Source organism: Coregonus lavaretus (genome assembly GCF_964263955.1).
Source record: "Coregonus lavaretus genome assembly, chromosome: 24".
NCBI classification, from domain to species: domain Eukaryota; kingdom Metazoa; phylum Chordata; class Actinopteri; order Salmoniformes; family Salmonidae; genus Coregonus; species Coregonus lavaretus.
The window spans coordinates 9556515-9572834 of record NC_140011.1 but is presented as its reverse complement, the minus strand read 5'-3'; the positions used below and the strand labels follow the sequence as shown (position 1 = coordinate 9572834).

Genomic DNA, 16320 nt, shown 5'->3' with positions numbered 1-16320 from the left:
GCTTGAGAGGATCTGCAGAGAAGAATGGGAGAAACTCCCCAAATACAGGTGTGCGAAGCTTTTAGCGTCATACCCAAGAAGAATAGAGGCTGTAATCGCTGCCAAAGGTGCTTCAACAAAGTACTGAGTAAAGGGTCTGAATACTTACGTAGAACATTTCTAAAAACCTGTTTTTGCTTAGTCATTATGGGGTATAGTGTGTAGATTGATGAGGGGGGAAAAAACAATTTAATCCATTTTAGAAAAAGGCTGTAACATTACAAAATGTGGAAAAAGTCAAGGGGTCTGAATACTTTCAGTGTGAACTGTATACAGTACCGGTCAAACGTTTGGACACCTATTCATTCCAGGGTTTTTCTCAATTTTTACTATTTTCTACATTGTAGAATAATAGTGAAGACATTAAAACTATGAAATAACACATATGGAATCATGTAGTAACCCAAAAAATGTTAAACAAATCAAAATATATTTTATATTTGAGATTCTTCAAAGTAGCCACTCTTTGCCTTGATGACAGCTTTGCACACTCTTGGCATTCTTTCAACCAGCTTCACCTGGAATGCTTTTCCAACAGTTCCCACATATGCTGAGCACTTGTTGGCTGCTTTTCCTTCACTCTGCGGTCCAACTCATCCCAAACCATCTCAATTGGGTTGAGGTCGGGTGATTGTGGAGGCCAGGTCATCTGATGCAGCACTCCATCACTCTCCTTCTTGGTCAAATAGCCCTTACACAGGCTGGAGGTGTGTTGGGTCATTGTCCAGTTAAAAAACAAATGATAATCCCACTAAACCCAAACCAGATGGGATGGCGTATCGCTGCAGAATGCTGTGGTGGCCATGCTGGTTAAGTGTGCCATCACACGAAAGGACAGATTTCCACTGGTCTAATGTCCATTGCTCGTGTTTCTTGGCCCAAGCAGGTCTCTTCTTATTGGTTTCCTTTAGTAGTGGTTTCTTGCAGCAATTCGACCATGAAGACCTAATTCACGCAGTCTCATCTGAACAGTGGATGTTGAGCTGTGTCTGTTAATTGAACTCTGTGAAGCATTTATTTGGGCTGCAATTTCTTAGGCTGGTAACTCTAATAAACGTATCCTCTGCAGCAGAGGTAACTTTGGGTCTTCCTTTCCTGTGGCGGTCCTCATGAGAGCCAGTTTCATCATAGCACTTGATGGTTTTTGCGACTGCACTTAAAGAAACGTTCAATGTTCTTTAAATGTTCTGTATTGACTGACCTTCATGTCTTAAAGGATTGTCGTTTCTATTTGCTTATTTGAGTTGTTTTTGCCATAATATGGACTTGGTCTTTTACCAAATAGGGCAATCTTTTGTATGCCACCCCTACCTTGTCACAACACAACTGATTGGCTCAAACGCATTAAGAAGGAAAGAAATTCCACAAATTAACTTTCAAAAAGGCACACCTGTTAATTGAAATGCATTACAGGTGAGTACCTCATGAAGCTGGTTGAGAGAATGCCAAGAGTGTGCAAAGCTGTCATCAAGGCAAAGAGTGGCTACTTTGAAGAATCTCAAATATAAAATATATTTTGATTTGTTTAACACTTTTTTGGTTACGACATGATTCCATATGTGTTATTTCATAGAGAGAGAGTGTACAGCTAATATCTTCCAGAAGGCAGGAGTGAGATAACTTGGTCAAGTTCCTTCTCTCTGTGCTACTAAGCTTAGGCTCTAAGCCTGATTTATTGAGACTGTAACATCCTCCTACATCCCCGAACACCCATGCACACACACACACGTGCACATGCGTACTGATCACTATTACAGATCATCCAAATCATGTAATCAACAACACATTTTGATTAGGGAACATGTTGTCTCATACCCACATTTCACGATGTTGAGCTGTGAGCTGGAAAAGAGCGAGTGTAGACATGCTATCATTAAGTAAACATGTGGAAGAAATGATTCATTATTAGAAGATGGAGGGGCTGAAACAGAGAGCTTCTGTACTGTGGTGATTTCCCATGTTCTCATCAGGGATTATAGATAGACTAGAAGAACAGACCAACAGGACAGTTGGCGTTCTCAACATGTACATACCTCTACTGGTTAGACTGTAGGTAGGGTTTCAAATCTACCAGTAATTTAGGAAAGTTACTGGAATCTTCAGCAATTTTGGTAATTAAAAGGTAATCTATGGCAATCAAATCAAATCAAATCAAATGTTATTTGTCACATACACATGTTTAGCAGATGTTATAGCGGGTGTAACAAAATGCTTGTGCTTCTAGCTCCGACAGTGCAGTAATATCTAACAAGTAATATCTAACAATTTCACAACATATACCTAATACACACAAAACTATTAAGGAATGGAATTTAAGAAAATATACATATATGGACAAGCAATGACAGAGCGGCATGGACTAAGATACAGTAGAATATTATAGAATAGAATGCAGTATATACATATGAGATGAGTAGTGCAATATATGTAAACATTATTAAAGTGACTGTAAACATTATTAAAGTGACTAGTGTTCCATTTCTTAAAGTGGCCAGTGATTTCAATAGGCAGCAGCAGCCTCTAATGTGCTAGTGATGGCTATTTAACTGTCTGATGGCCTTGAGATAGAAGCTGTTTTTCATTCTCTCGGTTCCAGCTTTGATGCACCTGTACTGACCTTGCCTTCTGGATGATAGCGGGGTGAACAGGCAGTGGCTCGGGTGGTTGATGTCCTTGATGATCTATTTGGCCTTCCTGTGACATCGGGTGCTGTATGTGTTTTGGAGGGTGGGTAGTTTGCCCCCGATAATGCGTCCGGCAGACCGCACCACCCTCTGGAGAGCCCTGCGGTTGCGGGCGGTGCAGTTGCCGTACCAGGTGGTGATACAGCTCGACAGGATGCTCTCAATTGTGCATCTGTAAAAGTTTGTGAGGGTTTTAGGTGCCAAGCCACATTTCTTCATCCTCCTGAGGTTGAAGAGGCTCTGTTGCGCCTTCTTCACCACACTGTCTGCGTGGGTGGACCATTTCAGTTTGTCGGGGATGTGTACACCAAGGAACTTGAAGCTTTCCACCTTCTCCACTGCGGTCCTGTCGATGTGGATAGGGGGGAGCACCCTCTGCTGTTTCCTGAAGTCCACGATAATCTCCTTTGTTTTGTTGACGTTGAGTGAAAGGTTATTTTCCTGGCACCACACTCCCAGAGCCCTCACCTCCTCCCTGTAGGCAGTCTCGTCATTGTTGGTAATCAAGCCTACTACTGTTGTGTCGTCTGCAAACTTGATGATTGAGTTGGAGGCGTGCTTGGCCACGCAGTCATGGGTGAACAGGGAGTACAGGAGGGGGCTGAGCACGCACCCCTGTGGGGCCCCAGTGTTGAGGATCAGCGAAGTGGAGATGTTGTTTCCTACCTTCACCACCTGGTGGCGGCCCGTCAGGAAGTCCAGGACCCAGTTGCACAGGGCGGGGTTCAGACCCAGGGCCTCGAGCTTGATAATGAGCTTGGAGGGTACTATGGTGTTGAATGCTGAGCTATAGTCAATGAACATCATTCTTACGTACAGTGGGGAGAACAAGTATTTGATACACTGCCGATTTTGCAGGTTTTCCTACTTCCAAAGCATGTAGAGGTCTGAAAAAATCCAGAAAATCACATTGTATGATTTTTAAGTAATTAATTTGCATTTTATTGCATGACATAAATATTTGATACATCAGAAAAGCAGAACTTAATATTTGGTACAGAAACCTTTGTTTGCAATTACAGAGATCATACGTTTCCTGTAGGTCTTGACCAGGTTTGCACACACTGCAGCAGGGATTTTGGCCCACTCCTCCATACAGACCTTCTCCAGATCCTTCAGGTTTTGGGGCTGTCGCTGGGCAATACGGACTTTCAGCTCCCTCCAAAGATTTTATATTGGGTTCAGGTCTGGAGACTGGCTAGGCCACTCCAGGACCTTGAGATGCTTCTTAGTTGCCCTGGCTGTGTGTTTCGGGTCGTTGTCATGCTGGAAGACCCAGCCACGACCCATCTTCAATGCTCTTAGTGAGGGAAGGAGGTTGTTGGCCAAGATCTCGCGATACATGGCCCCATCCATCCTCCCCTCAATACGGTGCAGTCGTCCTGTCCCCTTTGCAGAAAAGCATCCCCAAAGAATGATATTTCCACCTCCATGCTTCACGATTGGGATGGTGTTCTTGGGGTTGTACTCATCCTTCTTCTTCCTCCAAACACAGCGAGTGGAGTTTAGACCAAAAAGCTCTATTTTTGTCTCATCAGACCACATGACCTTCTCCCATTCCTCCTCTGGATCATCCAGATGGTCATTGGTAAACTTCAGATGGGCCTGGACATGCGCTGGCTTGAGCAGGGGGACCTTGCGTTCGTTGCAGGATTTTAATCCATGATGGCGTAGTGTGTTACTAATGGTTTTCTTTGAGACTGTGGTCCCAGCTTTCTTCAGGTCATTAACCAGGTCCTGCCGTGTAGTTCTGGGCTGATCCTTCACCTTCCTCATGATCATTGATGCCCCACGAGGTGAGATCTTGCATGGAGCCCCAGACCGAGGATGATTGACCGTCATCTTGAACTTCTTCAATTTTCTAATAATTGCGCCAACAGTTGTTGCCTTCTCACCAAGCTGCTTGCCTATTGTCCTGTAGCCCATCCCAGCCTTGTGCAGGTCTACAATGTTATCCCTGATGTCCTTCCACAGCTCTCTGGTCTTGGCCATTGTGGAGAGGTTGGAGTCTGTTTGATTGAGTGTGTGGACAGGTGTCTTTTATACAGGCAACGAGTTCAAACAGGTGCAGTTAATACAGGTAATGAGTGGAGAACAGGAGGGCTTCTTAAAGAAAAACTAACAGGTCTGTGAGAGCCGGAATTCTTACTGGTTGGTAGGTGATCAAATACTTATGTCATGCAATAAAATGCAAATTAATTACTTAAAAATCATACAATGTGATTTTCTGGATTTTTGTTTTAGATTCCGTCTCTCGCAGTTGAAGTGTACATATGATAAAAATTACAGACCTCTACATGCTTTGTAAGTAGGAAAACCTGCAAAATCGGCAGTGTATCAAATACTTGTTCTCCCCAATGTAGGTATTCCTCTTGTCCAGATGGGATAGGGCAGTGTGCAGTGTGATGGCGATTGCATCGTCTGTGGATCTATTGGGGGAGGTAAGCAAATTGAAGTGGGTCTAGGGTGACAGGTAAGGTAGAGGTGATATGATCCTTGACTAGTCTCTCAAAGCACTTCGTGATGACAGAGGTGAGTGCCACATGGCTCAGTTACCTTTGCTTTCTTGGGTACAGGAACAATGGTGGCCATCTTGAAGCATGTGGGAACAGCAGACTGGGAAAGGGAGAGATTGAATATGTCCATAAACACACCAGCCAACTGGTCTGCGCATGCTCTGAGGACGCGGCTAGGGATGCTTAAATGTCTTAATCACGTCGGCCACGGAGAAGGAGAGGCCACAGTCCTTGGTAGTGGGCCTCGTCAGTGGCACTGTGTTATTCTCAAAGCGGCCGAAGAATGTGTTTAGCTTGTCTGGAAGCGAGACGTCGGTGTCGGTGACGTGGCTGGTTTTCCTTTTGTAGTCCATGATTGTCTGTAGACCCAGCCACATACTTCTCGTGTCTGAGCCTTTGAATTATCTCTATACTGATGTTTTGCCAGTTTAATTGCCTTGCGGCGTGAGTAGCTACACTGTTTGTATTCTGCCATATTCCCAGTCACCTTGCCATGGTTGAATGCGGTGGTTCGCGCTTTCAGATTGCCGCGAATGCTGCCATCTATCCACGGTTTCTGGTTAGGGTAGGTTTTAATAGTCACAGTGGGCACAACATCACCTATACACTTCCTGATAAACTCAGTCACCGTTTCAGTGTATTCGTCTAAATTATTTTCGGAAGCTACCCGGAACATATCCCAGTCTGCGTGATCAAAACAATCTTGAACCGTGGATTCCGATTGGTCAGACCAGCGTTGAATAGTCCTTAGCACGGGTATTTCCTGTTTGAGTTTCTGCCTATAGGAAGGGAGGAGCAAAATGGAGTCGTGGTCAGATTTGCCGAAAGGAGGGCGGGGGAGGGCCTTATAACCATCCCGGAAGTTCGAATAGCAATGGTCGAGGGTTTTGGCAGCGCGAGTACAACAGTCGATATGTTGATAGCACTTTGTCAGCCTAGTCCTCAAATTTGCTTTGTTAAAATCCCCGGCTACAATAAATGCAGCCTCAGGATAAGTGGTTTTCAGTTTGCATAAAGTCCAGTGAAGTTCTTTGAGGGCCGTCATGGTATCGGCTTGAGGGGGGATATACACGGCCGTGCCTATAACCGAATAAAATTATCTTGGGAGATAATACGGTCGGAATTTGATTGTGAGATATTCTAGGTCGGGTGAACAGAAGGACTCGAGTTCCTGTATGTTACTACAATTACACCATGAGTCGTTAATCATGAAACACACACCTCCGCCCTTCTTCTTCCCGGAGAGATATTTAATCCTGTCTGCGCGATGAACTCTGGCTGGACCGATTTTGACAGAATATCCCAAGAGAGCCATGTTTCCGTGAAACAAAGTATGTTACAGGCCTTGATGTCTCTCTGGAAAGAAATCCTTGCCCGGATTTCGTCGATCTTGTTAACCAAAGACTGAACATTAGTGAGTATCTATGGCAACTTTGGTAATTTATACTTGAATAAAAAATAAAACAATATTCATATATAGTATTCCTTTTTTTATATCTGTGTCCATATTGTCCATGAGTTTCTATTGGATAGACCATATGGTTCAAGAGAAAATAGCCTAATTAATGAAAAAAGCATCTAATCAACAATGGCATTATTTTGAATTAACACTGCAACTCTTCCAACTATTTACTTTTTTCACAACTGTCACCATTTTGGCACCAACACATTTACAATAAAGACATATTGACATAGTAAAATAAATAAAAGTGTGTAAAAACAAATATAAAGGATATTTCTTGCTGAAACCCTCATATTAACACCAATGGGATTCACTAAGTTGATGGTTTATATTTAGGATAATGTTTTACAGCTTTGTAATTATTTTGTTTAAATCATCTTATTTGATTATGTTATATATTTTACATGCGATAAGACCACACACAGGGCCAGAGATAATTACAGACACCTGTGATAATCTGAAGTACCCGAAAGGGCCACTAGATGTCTTGTGATAAATTACATAAACTCTTTAAATTGTTAAAACAATTCTGGTAGTTTACTGGTAAAGTTTCCAGTAGGGGAGAGTAGGATAAGTTGAGCCATTTTTTACATTCAGCATCACTCCATCAAGGGAAATATAGTATTATTTCTAACAACGATATCTAAATATATTTCAGGATGTTGTTTATCCCTGGAAATAATCAGAATTCATGTAAACATTACCATTTTTAAAACATAGTTTGTCCCCCAAAAAGTGGTCTCTTGGCACAGGTTATCCCAGGTATGGGGTAAATTGAGCCGCGGGACAGGGTAAGTTAAGCCACTTACACATTTCTGTACTGAATTAAATATTACCACTACCTTTTTAAAACCATGTTTATCTTTATTTCCCAAACACAATTCAACACAATCACAATTGCTTTTTTGTATTTTAATCATTTAAGCATTGTTTAACACAGGCTTAACACCTAACAAACACTGTGTATTTTATAAAACACTTTTAACATAGGCCCTGTTGTTACCTCATATCCCAGCGATAATGCATTGATCCCAGTGAAACACTTCAATTTGCGCAACTTGAACGTGCCATTGTTCCAACCATTGTCTCAAATTACCCCATTGCCATTGGTTAAACTTACCCCAAGGCAAACATTTGGACTATATTAGCCCGCACAGCTACAAAGATCCACTTTCATGCTAGGTTTAGGACCTCATATTGAAGCTTATAGAGACCACAACTGATGTATAGAACATTCTTAAAATTATCTACTTTGATTTAGATACAACAATCATGATATCTCTAACACAATAAATTAATTTGGCTTGGTGAAAATCATTTTTTTGGACCTAACTTGCTTACCACTTTTTCCATGTGGTTTCTTCCTTCACAGACTATATGAAATTATGACATCTTCCTAAATATTTGGTCAAATTATACATTTTGTGTATGGTTTCCTAGAAACAAGGGTGGCTCAACTTACCCCACTCTCCCCTAATATACCCTCCCTTTGCAACCCTAACTGTAGGTGTCTCTCTCTCACACTCAGTAGGGTTAGCCAGGGTGAACAATTGGCAACATCAGTGGGCTACAAACTGTAAGGAAAGAGTGATGTAGTCCCACCACCACTCCCACACAGTGACTTTTATCTCACAGTGGTTGGCTATGTCTTGGCTGTAGTAGCTGGGTGGTCTCCTCTCCTCTCAATTCTTCCCTCTCCTCTTTCTCTTCTTCTTCCTACCTTCTTCACTACCTGACTCCCCAGTTTGGAGGAGAAAAAAGGAGTGGTAACCATACACAAAGAGAAAGTAGTGGTAGCCATACAGCTCAAAGAGAAGATGCAACGGATAATTGACAAGCTGAGGGAAGCCATGTCATCATTCTGCGCCACTGATGTCAGTCTTTCAGTCTATCTGACTGGAGTCCGATTGATTAATACAGATGTTCTACCTTTCCCTTTTTCTTTTTAGAGATGACATGCTGTTCATTACTGTCTAATCTTTAAACTGGACCCAGTTTAATTATCTATCTATCTCTCTCTCTCTCTCTCTCTCACACACACACACACACACACACACACATCATCATCTTCTATTATGTACATTCCCTTAGTCAATACATGTGGAATGTTGCTCCTTTCATGTTGAAGAGGGGTCTTAAAGCCAGTGATGAAAGGTAGACTCATTATCTCACTTTTACAAGCTGACCTATCTGGACGCAGAGCACACTGACTGACAGCTGGCAGAGCTAATAACTGCCCAGGCGCCCTCATTCTGCCCCCTGGGTCAGAGCTTTGAGTATTTCTCAGAAGTGCTGTATGGTTTGGTGGAAGGGTGAAAAAACTGAGATGGAAAGGGGAATGAGTGCATAGCAGATGTGTGGAGTTAGACACAGAGGAATGCCAGCACAGCGAAACCGGAGACACAGTGGCAAACCAAACTGATCTCCCCTCTTTGACCAGTAACTACTGAACACAGCTATTAGCTACAGCACTTATCCAGCTGATCTGTGCTAGTATGACCAAATTATAACCAGGCTATTCACCAATTAAATTGTCCTAATTATTGATTGCTAAAATATAATGGTATTTTACTGTTACTTATACATTTACTTTACTGATGAATTACCCATCACACTGATTGGATGCTGAAACAGGATGTAAGTCATCCACAGCATCTAATTGGCTGATAGGGGTGTCTGGGAGTCATCGGATTGGCTGTTTGGGGGGTCAGGAAGTAATCTCAGAGAGCCTCTGTTTTTGAGGCCTGGCATTCCCAGACTTTTACAGACTTTTCCTGTCTGACGGTGGAGGTAGCTGGCACTGCCAGGGTAAACCAGCCTGTCTGCCACTGGCTCCACTACTGCTACTGTTACCATTCCCACCACCACCCTCTCTCTCAGACACGTTCACACACACATTCTGTCACACACACTTACTGGCAGGCCTGGCACCAGTTATCCTCATGGTGTGGAAAAATACCCAATTTTAGACAGCGTTGGGAACCAATCATTTGCTTTAAAGTAGGTCACCCCAGCATCTCTATTTGCACATCATCTCTTGCACATCTATCATTCCAGTGTTAATACTAATTGTAATTATTTTGCACTATGGCCTATTTATTGCCTTACCTCCATAACTTGCTACATTTGCATACACTGTATATATATATTCTGTTGTATTTTTGACTTTATGTTTTGTTTTACCCCATATGTAACTCTGTGTTGTTGTTTTTATCGCACTGCTTTGCTTTATCTTGGCCAGGTCGCAGTTGTAAATGAGAACTTGTACTCAACTGGCTTACCTGGTTAAATAAAGGTGAAAAAAAATGTATATGGTAGTTCTAGTCTCTCTCTCTCTTTTTCTCTTTCTCTCTTTCTCTTTTTCTCCTTTTCTCTCTTTCTCTCTTTCTCTTTTTCTCTCTTTCTCTCTTTCTCACAAACACACACACACAGTTTTGTATTGCTATCCTTGTGGGGACCAAAGAATTTATTCCCATACAAAATCCTATTTTCCCTAAACCCTAACCCTAACCCTAAATCTAACCTTAACCCTAACCTTAACCCTTAACCTAACCATAACCCTAACCTTAACTCTAAGCCTAACCTTAACCCCAAACCCCTAACCCAAAATGTAAACCTAACCGTAACCCCTAACCCTAACCTTCATTCTAACCCTACCTCTAATTGTAACCCTAACCCTAAACCTAACCCCTAAGCCTAAAATAGCATTTTTCCTCGTGGGGGCTGGCAAAACGTCCCCACTTGTCCGGATATTCCTTGTTTTACTGTCATTGTGTGGACTTCTGGTACCCACAAGGATAGTTAAACAAAAACACACAAACACACACACACACATGCCCACACACACACACACACCTGTGCGTACAGTCTGCAGTAGGGGTCATCCAGTCCCATGGTGGCCCAGTGTGGGCATCAGGGGGTCAGGAAGGAGGACATTCCTCCTAGACACAGGAGCCTGTCATAACCATGGCTATTAACAGCCAAAGAGAGACAGGAGAATGGGCTCTGACATCCGAAAATGTTGTCCTTTTCTTTCTCTCTTCCGCTTTCCTTCCTCCTTTTCCTCTCCTCCCCTCCCTCTTGCCACTAGTTGGATCCCTCTCATGGTGAAAGTTCTCTGAGGCCATGTCAGTCCCCACAGTAACAGCCGGGTGAAAGGTCCCTAGAGTTAAGGAGGAGAGGAGACAGTTCATAAACACAGCAGAGCTGAGAGCTAACTCCACACCAAGCTAATGGGAATGACTTTCAGCCCTGGTCGTGTTTTTTTGTTAATAAGGAATGATTCAACCCAGTCTCTCTCTTTCTCACCTTATTGTCACCCCAAAACTATTCTGTCAGTTTGCGCGGCAGGTAGCCTACCGGTTAAGAGCATTTGGCCAGTACGAAAAGTACGAAAATGTATGTACTCACTACTGTAAGTTGCTCTTTATAAGAACGTCTGCTAATTGACTAAAATGTAAATGTGCCTGAAAGGTCACTGGTTCGAATCCCTGAGCCACCGATTAGGTGAAAAATCTGTCTATGTACCCTTGAGCAAGGCACTTAACCCTAATTGCTCCTGTAAGTCGCTCTGGATAAGAACGTCTGCTAAATTATGTAAATGTACGTCTCATCATTCTTCTCATGAGCGAGCGCTCTGATGTTGCCATTCCCTGTGCTGCTGAGATGAGATGCGTTTAGCTAGCCTGCTCCAAACGGTTGTCTGAGGACTCTCTTCCTCCTCCCCTCTCTTCCTCCTCCCCAGGTCTCTGCAGCTGAGCGGTAGAGGAATGCACCAGTGGCAAGTTGGCAACTGTTACTGTAGCCTGCTCTCATCTTCCTCTTCTTCTTCGTATCATGCTCGGCTCTGCTCTCAAAGCATCTGCCACTCAAACTCAAGCGGCTGCTGCCTCTCTCCCTCTGAGCCAAAGATAATTCCTCTGGAATGCACCGCCAAGACCTGTGGACACCGCATGAAGTTATTATACGCCTGTCTTTCTGTCTTTACTGAGTGAAAAAGAGAAACAGATAGAGATAGAAAAAGAGAGATTGACAGACAATGAGGAGGAGAGAGAGAAAGTGGAGAAAATAGAAAAGATCTGATGATGAGAACCAGACTTTTCCATCAGTGACTAGAGCTCCTTCCACTCCTCTCTTTCCTTTCCTCCCTCCTTCCCTCACTACCCCTCTCTCTCTCCAGTGTCTTTCTGCTCCTTCCTAACCTCAGGCTCCGGAACCTTCCCACTGCTCCCCTGTCAAGGCACCTTAGCCTCCGAGCCCTCTGATTGGCTGAGACAGAGACGCTCTAATGCTGAGTTTCAACGGTGACCACAGCCTGGGTTCCATTACTAGGGGAGGGGGTTAGGGCCTGTGAGGTGCTATAAAACCACAGCAACCACAGCCCCGGCCCTAGCTTCTCTTTTACTGTCTGATCCAAATGTTCTGGAAAGATCTTCCCTTCCCAGACTAGGAGTTATTAGTCTGGAGTTCCTTAAATTGTCAACTTGGAGAGGTGTACAAAGCTATAGGACGATTTTACGTCTCAACTGCAGAATTTACTAACCTCAGTCTCAGTCTAAATGAGCAAATATATCCCAACAATATGCTAGTTTAGTAGTACACCATAACTTTAGCTCCACACTCTCAGATTCTTCCTTTGTAGTTAGAAATCCACTCTGCTAAAACAACTAACATGCTAAGACTTAATTCAGTCATGATGGTTGATCATGATGGTTTCAATAAACTCAGCAGGCTGCTTCTCTCATTTCCCCTTAAAACAAAAGCAGCTCTCTAGTCGTGGGAGCTATGAGCGGTGACTGAGTCTGACCTGCACATGTATGTGAGGGCCCCATAGGAAGCAAGGCCCTCCTCCTTGTTGGTGGGCTGAGAATGACCCACAAGGCCTTGCTCTCAGGGCGTATGTCTCACAGATGTGGCTGGCGTTCACAAAATGGAGGGAGAGTTTAAACTAGACATGCAGATAAAGGGATGGAGGGAGGGATGAAGGTAAGTGGGAGGCGGGAGCTCCTCAAGAGGGGGAGAGGGGGTTGAAACTTCCCTTTCACTACTCTTTCTTTTCCCCCCTTTGTTTTGTTGTACTGTAAGTACTCCTTTAATCCCTCTTGCTTCCCCTCTCTGTCTCTATGTCTGGTGGATGGATCAGGTCTTGGAGAGGAGGAGAGGAAAGGAGGAGAGGAGGAGAGGGGTTTGGGAAAGTGGGAAAGTGTTTTCGACAGCCACCCAGGGACCACATGCTATTCTCATTACCGTGTACTCCTTCCTGTCCTACTTTCTCTCTCTCTCTCTCTCTCTCTCTCTCTCTCTCTCTCTCTCTCTCTCTTCCAGACTTTTCTCTCCATCCCTCCTGTCTCAGTGGTGTTCTGTTCAGCATTCTGGGCAGTGGTGGAGGGTTGGAATGAGCTCTTGTATGTTTTAGATGCTCCAAGACGTTGTTACGATGTCTCCTCTGTCTCCTCTGTCCAAGACGTTGTCGTCTCCTCTGTCCCATGTTCATCATCTTCCCCGTTTCCTCTGTCTGGTTCAGTACATAACAATTTCTTGACTGTGTGCCTTTGAAGATTATGATAGTACAGTTTTCGGTGCAGTACACCTTTTATTTGATGGACTGTACATTTGGATTTTACTTAGATGATTAGTTACTCTCTTGAAAACAATGCTTTTCATCAAATCCAGGCAGGTGTGTGGTCCTCTGTCTCTCCATATTCAGCATGTTGCCATTTAGCAGACACTTTTATCCAAAGCGACTTACAGTCATGCGTGCATCGATTTTTGTGTATGGGTGGTCCCGGGGATCGAACCCATTACCTTGGCGTTAAAAGCGGAGTCACTCACCCCCCCCCCCCCCCCCCCCCCCCAATTGTAAAGTGGTTATCCCACTGGCTATAGGGTGAACGCACCAATTTGTGAGTCGCTCTGGCTAAGAGCGTCTGCTAAATGACGTTAATGTGCCCTTGAGCAAGGCACTTAACCCTAATTGCTCCTGTAAGTCGCTCTGGATAAGAGCGTCTGCTAAATGACTAAAATGTAATGTAATGTAATGTAAAAGCGCCGTGCTCTACCAGCTGAGCTACAGAGGACCACATGAACTGGTGTATTATAACCTCCCGCCCCCTCTCTCTCTCTCTCTCTCTCTCTCTCTCTCTCTCTCTCTCTCTCTCTCTCTCTCTCTCTCTCTCTCTCTCTCTCTCTCTCTCTCTCTCTCTCTCTCTCTCTCTCTCTCTCTCTCTCTTCTCTCTCTCTCTCTCTCTCTCTCTCTCTCTCTCTCTCTCGCTCTCTCTCTCCCTCCCCAGCTGATGTGTTCCCTGAGGACTTCTCCATCCTGGCTACGGTGAAGCCTAAGAAGGGCTCCCAGTCCTTCCTCATGTCTGTGTATAACGAGCAGGGCATCCAGCAGCTGGGGGTGGAGGTGGACGCTCCCCTGTCTTCCTGTATGAGGACCACACAGGCAAACCCAGCCCAGAGGACTACCCCCTCTTCAGGGGACTCAACCTGGCTGATGGAAAGTACGTACTACGTCGGTATTAGTATGTTTACCTGTCTAATATTTTGACATATAATACACTAAAGTTATACTGTACTGTTTAGCACTGTATATGAAAGTACCCCCCCTCTTCATAGGACTCAACCTGGCCAACGGAAAGTAGGTTCCCCTCATTCCACATACAGTATTACTATGTCATTATATAGTAAATGATATCATTACATAGTACACTATAGTACTTTATAGTCAAACTATCCCCTCTTCAGAGGACTCAACCTGGCCAATGAAAGGTAAGGTAGGTTAACCTTGTCTGATACCATACTATAAAATAAAATAAACCATAGTAGGCCTACTGCATACTTTATCACTCTGCCTAAATCAAATCAAATCAAATTGTAATTGGCCACGTACACATACACTGAGTGTACAAACATTATGAACACCTACCTGCTCTTTCCATGACAGAGATTGACCAGGTGAATCCAGGTGAAAGCTATGATCCCTTATTGATGTCACTTGTTAAACCGACTTCAATCAGTGTAGATGAAGAGGAGGAGACAGGTTAAAGAAGGATTTTTAAGCCTTGAGACAATTGAGACATGGATTGTGTATGTGTACATTCAGAGGGTGAATGGGCAAGACAAAAGTGCCTTTGACGGGGTATGGTAGTAGGTGCCAGGCGCACTGGTTTGTGTCAAGAACTGCAGCACTGCTGGGTTTTTCCACGCTCAATCGTTTCCAGTGTGTATCAAGAATGGTCTACCACACAAAGGACATCCAGACAATTTGACACCACTGTGGAAAGCATTAGTCAACATGGGCCAGTATCCCTGTGGAATGCTTTCGACAACTTGTAGAGTCCATACCCCAACGAATTGAGGCTGTTCTGAGGGCAAAGGTGGGGTGCAACTCAATATTAGGATGGTGTTCTTAATGTTTTTTACACTCAGTGTGTTTAGCAGATGTTATCGCAGGTACAGCGAAATGCTTCGAAATGCTTATGTTTCTAGCACCAGTGCAGTATACGTAACAATACAAAACAATACACACAAATCCCAAAAATAAAAGGAAAGTAATTAAGCTTGTAAACTATTATATACAGTTGAAGTCGGAAGTTGACATACATCTTAGCCAAATACATTTAAACTCAGTTTTTCACAATTCCTGACATTTAATCCTAGTAAAAAGTCCCTGTCTTAGGTCAGTTAGGATCACCACTTTATTTTAAGAATGTGAAATGTCAGAATAATAGTAGAGAGAATGATTTATTTCAGCTTTTATTTCTTTCATCACATTCCCAGTGGGTCAGAAGTTTACATACACTCAATTAGTATTTTGTAGCATTGCCTTTAAATTGTTTAACTTGGGTCAAAATTTCAGGTAGCCTTCCACAAGCTTCCCACAATAAGTTGGGTGAATTTTGGCCCATTCCTCCTGACGGAGCTGGTGTAACTGAGTCAGGTTTTTAGGCCTCCTTGCTCGCACACGCTTTTTCAGTTCTGCCCACAAATGTTCTATAGGATTGAGGTCAGGATTTTGTGTTGCCCACTCCAATACCTTGACTTTGTTGTCCTTAAGACATTTTGCTACAACTTTGGAAGTATATTTGGGGTCATTGTCCATTTGGAAGACCCATTTGCGACCAAGCTTTCACTTCCTGACTGATGTCTTGAGATGTTGCGTCAATATATCCACATAATTTTACTTCCTCATGATGCCATCTATTTTGTGAAGTGCACCAGTCCCCCCTGCAGCAAAGCACCCCCACAGCATGATGCTGTCACCCTCGTGCTTCACGGTTGGGATGGTGTTATTCGGCTTGCAAGCATTCCCCTTTTTCCTCCAAACACAACGATGGTCATTATGGCCAAACAGTTCTATTTTTGTTTCATCAGACTAGAGGACATTTCTCCAAAAAGTACAATCTTTGTCCCCATGTGCAGTTGCAAATCGTAGTCTGGCTTTTTTATGGCGGTTTTGGAGCAGTGGCTTCTTCCTTGCTGAGCGGCCTTTCAGGTTATGTCGATATAGGACTCGTTTCTACTGTGGATAAAGATACTTTTGTACCTGTTTCCTCCAGCATCTTCACATGGTCCTTTGCTGTTGTTCTGGGATTTATTTGCACTTTTCGCACCAAAG

The 16320-nt window shown here is 43.5% G+C and overlaps 1 protein-coding gene across 1 annotated transcript in view; it reads left to right on the top strand.

Annotated features, from left to right (window-relative positions):
- Positions 1-16320, top strand: part of LOC311099389 (collagen alpha-1(V) chain-like) — a 140575-nt gene that overhangs the window by 52307 nt on the left and 71948 nt on the right. Inside the window, 2 exon segments of the mRNA XM_084140090.1 lie at positions 13991-14104; positions 14107-14203. Of these exon segments, the coding sequence (XP_083996216.1) occupies positions 13991-14104; positions 14107-14203 (211 nt within the window).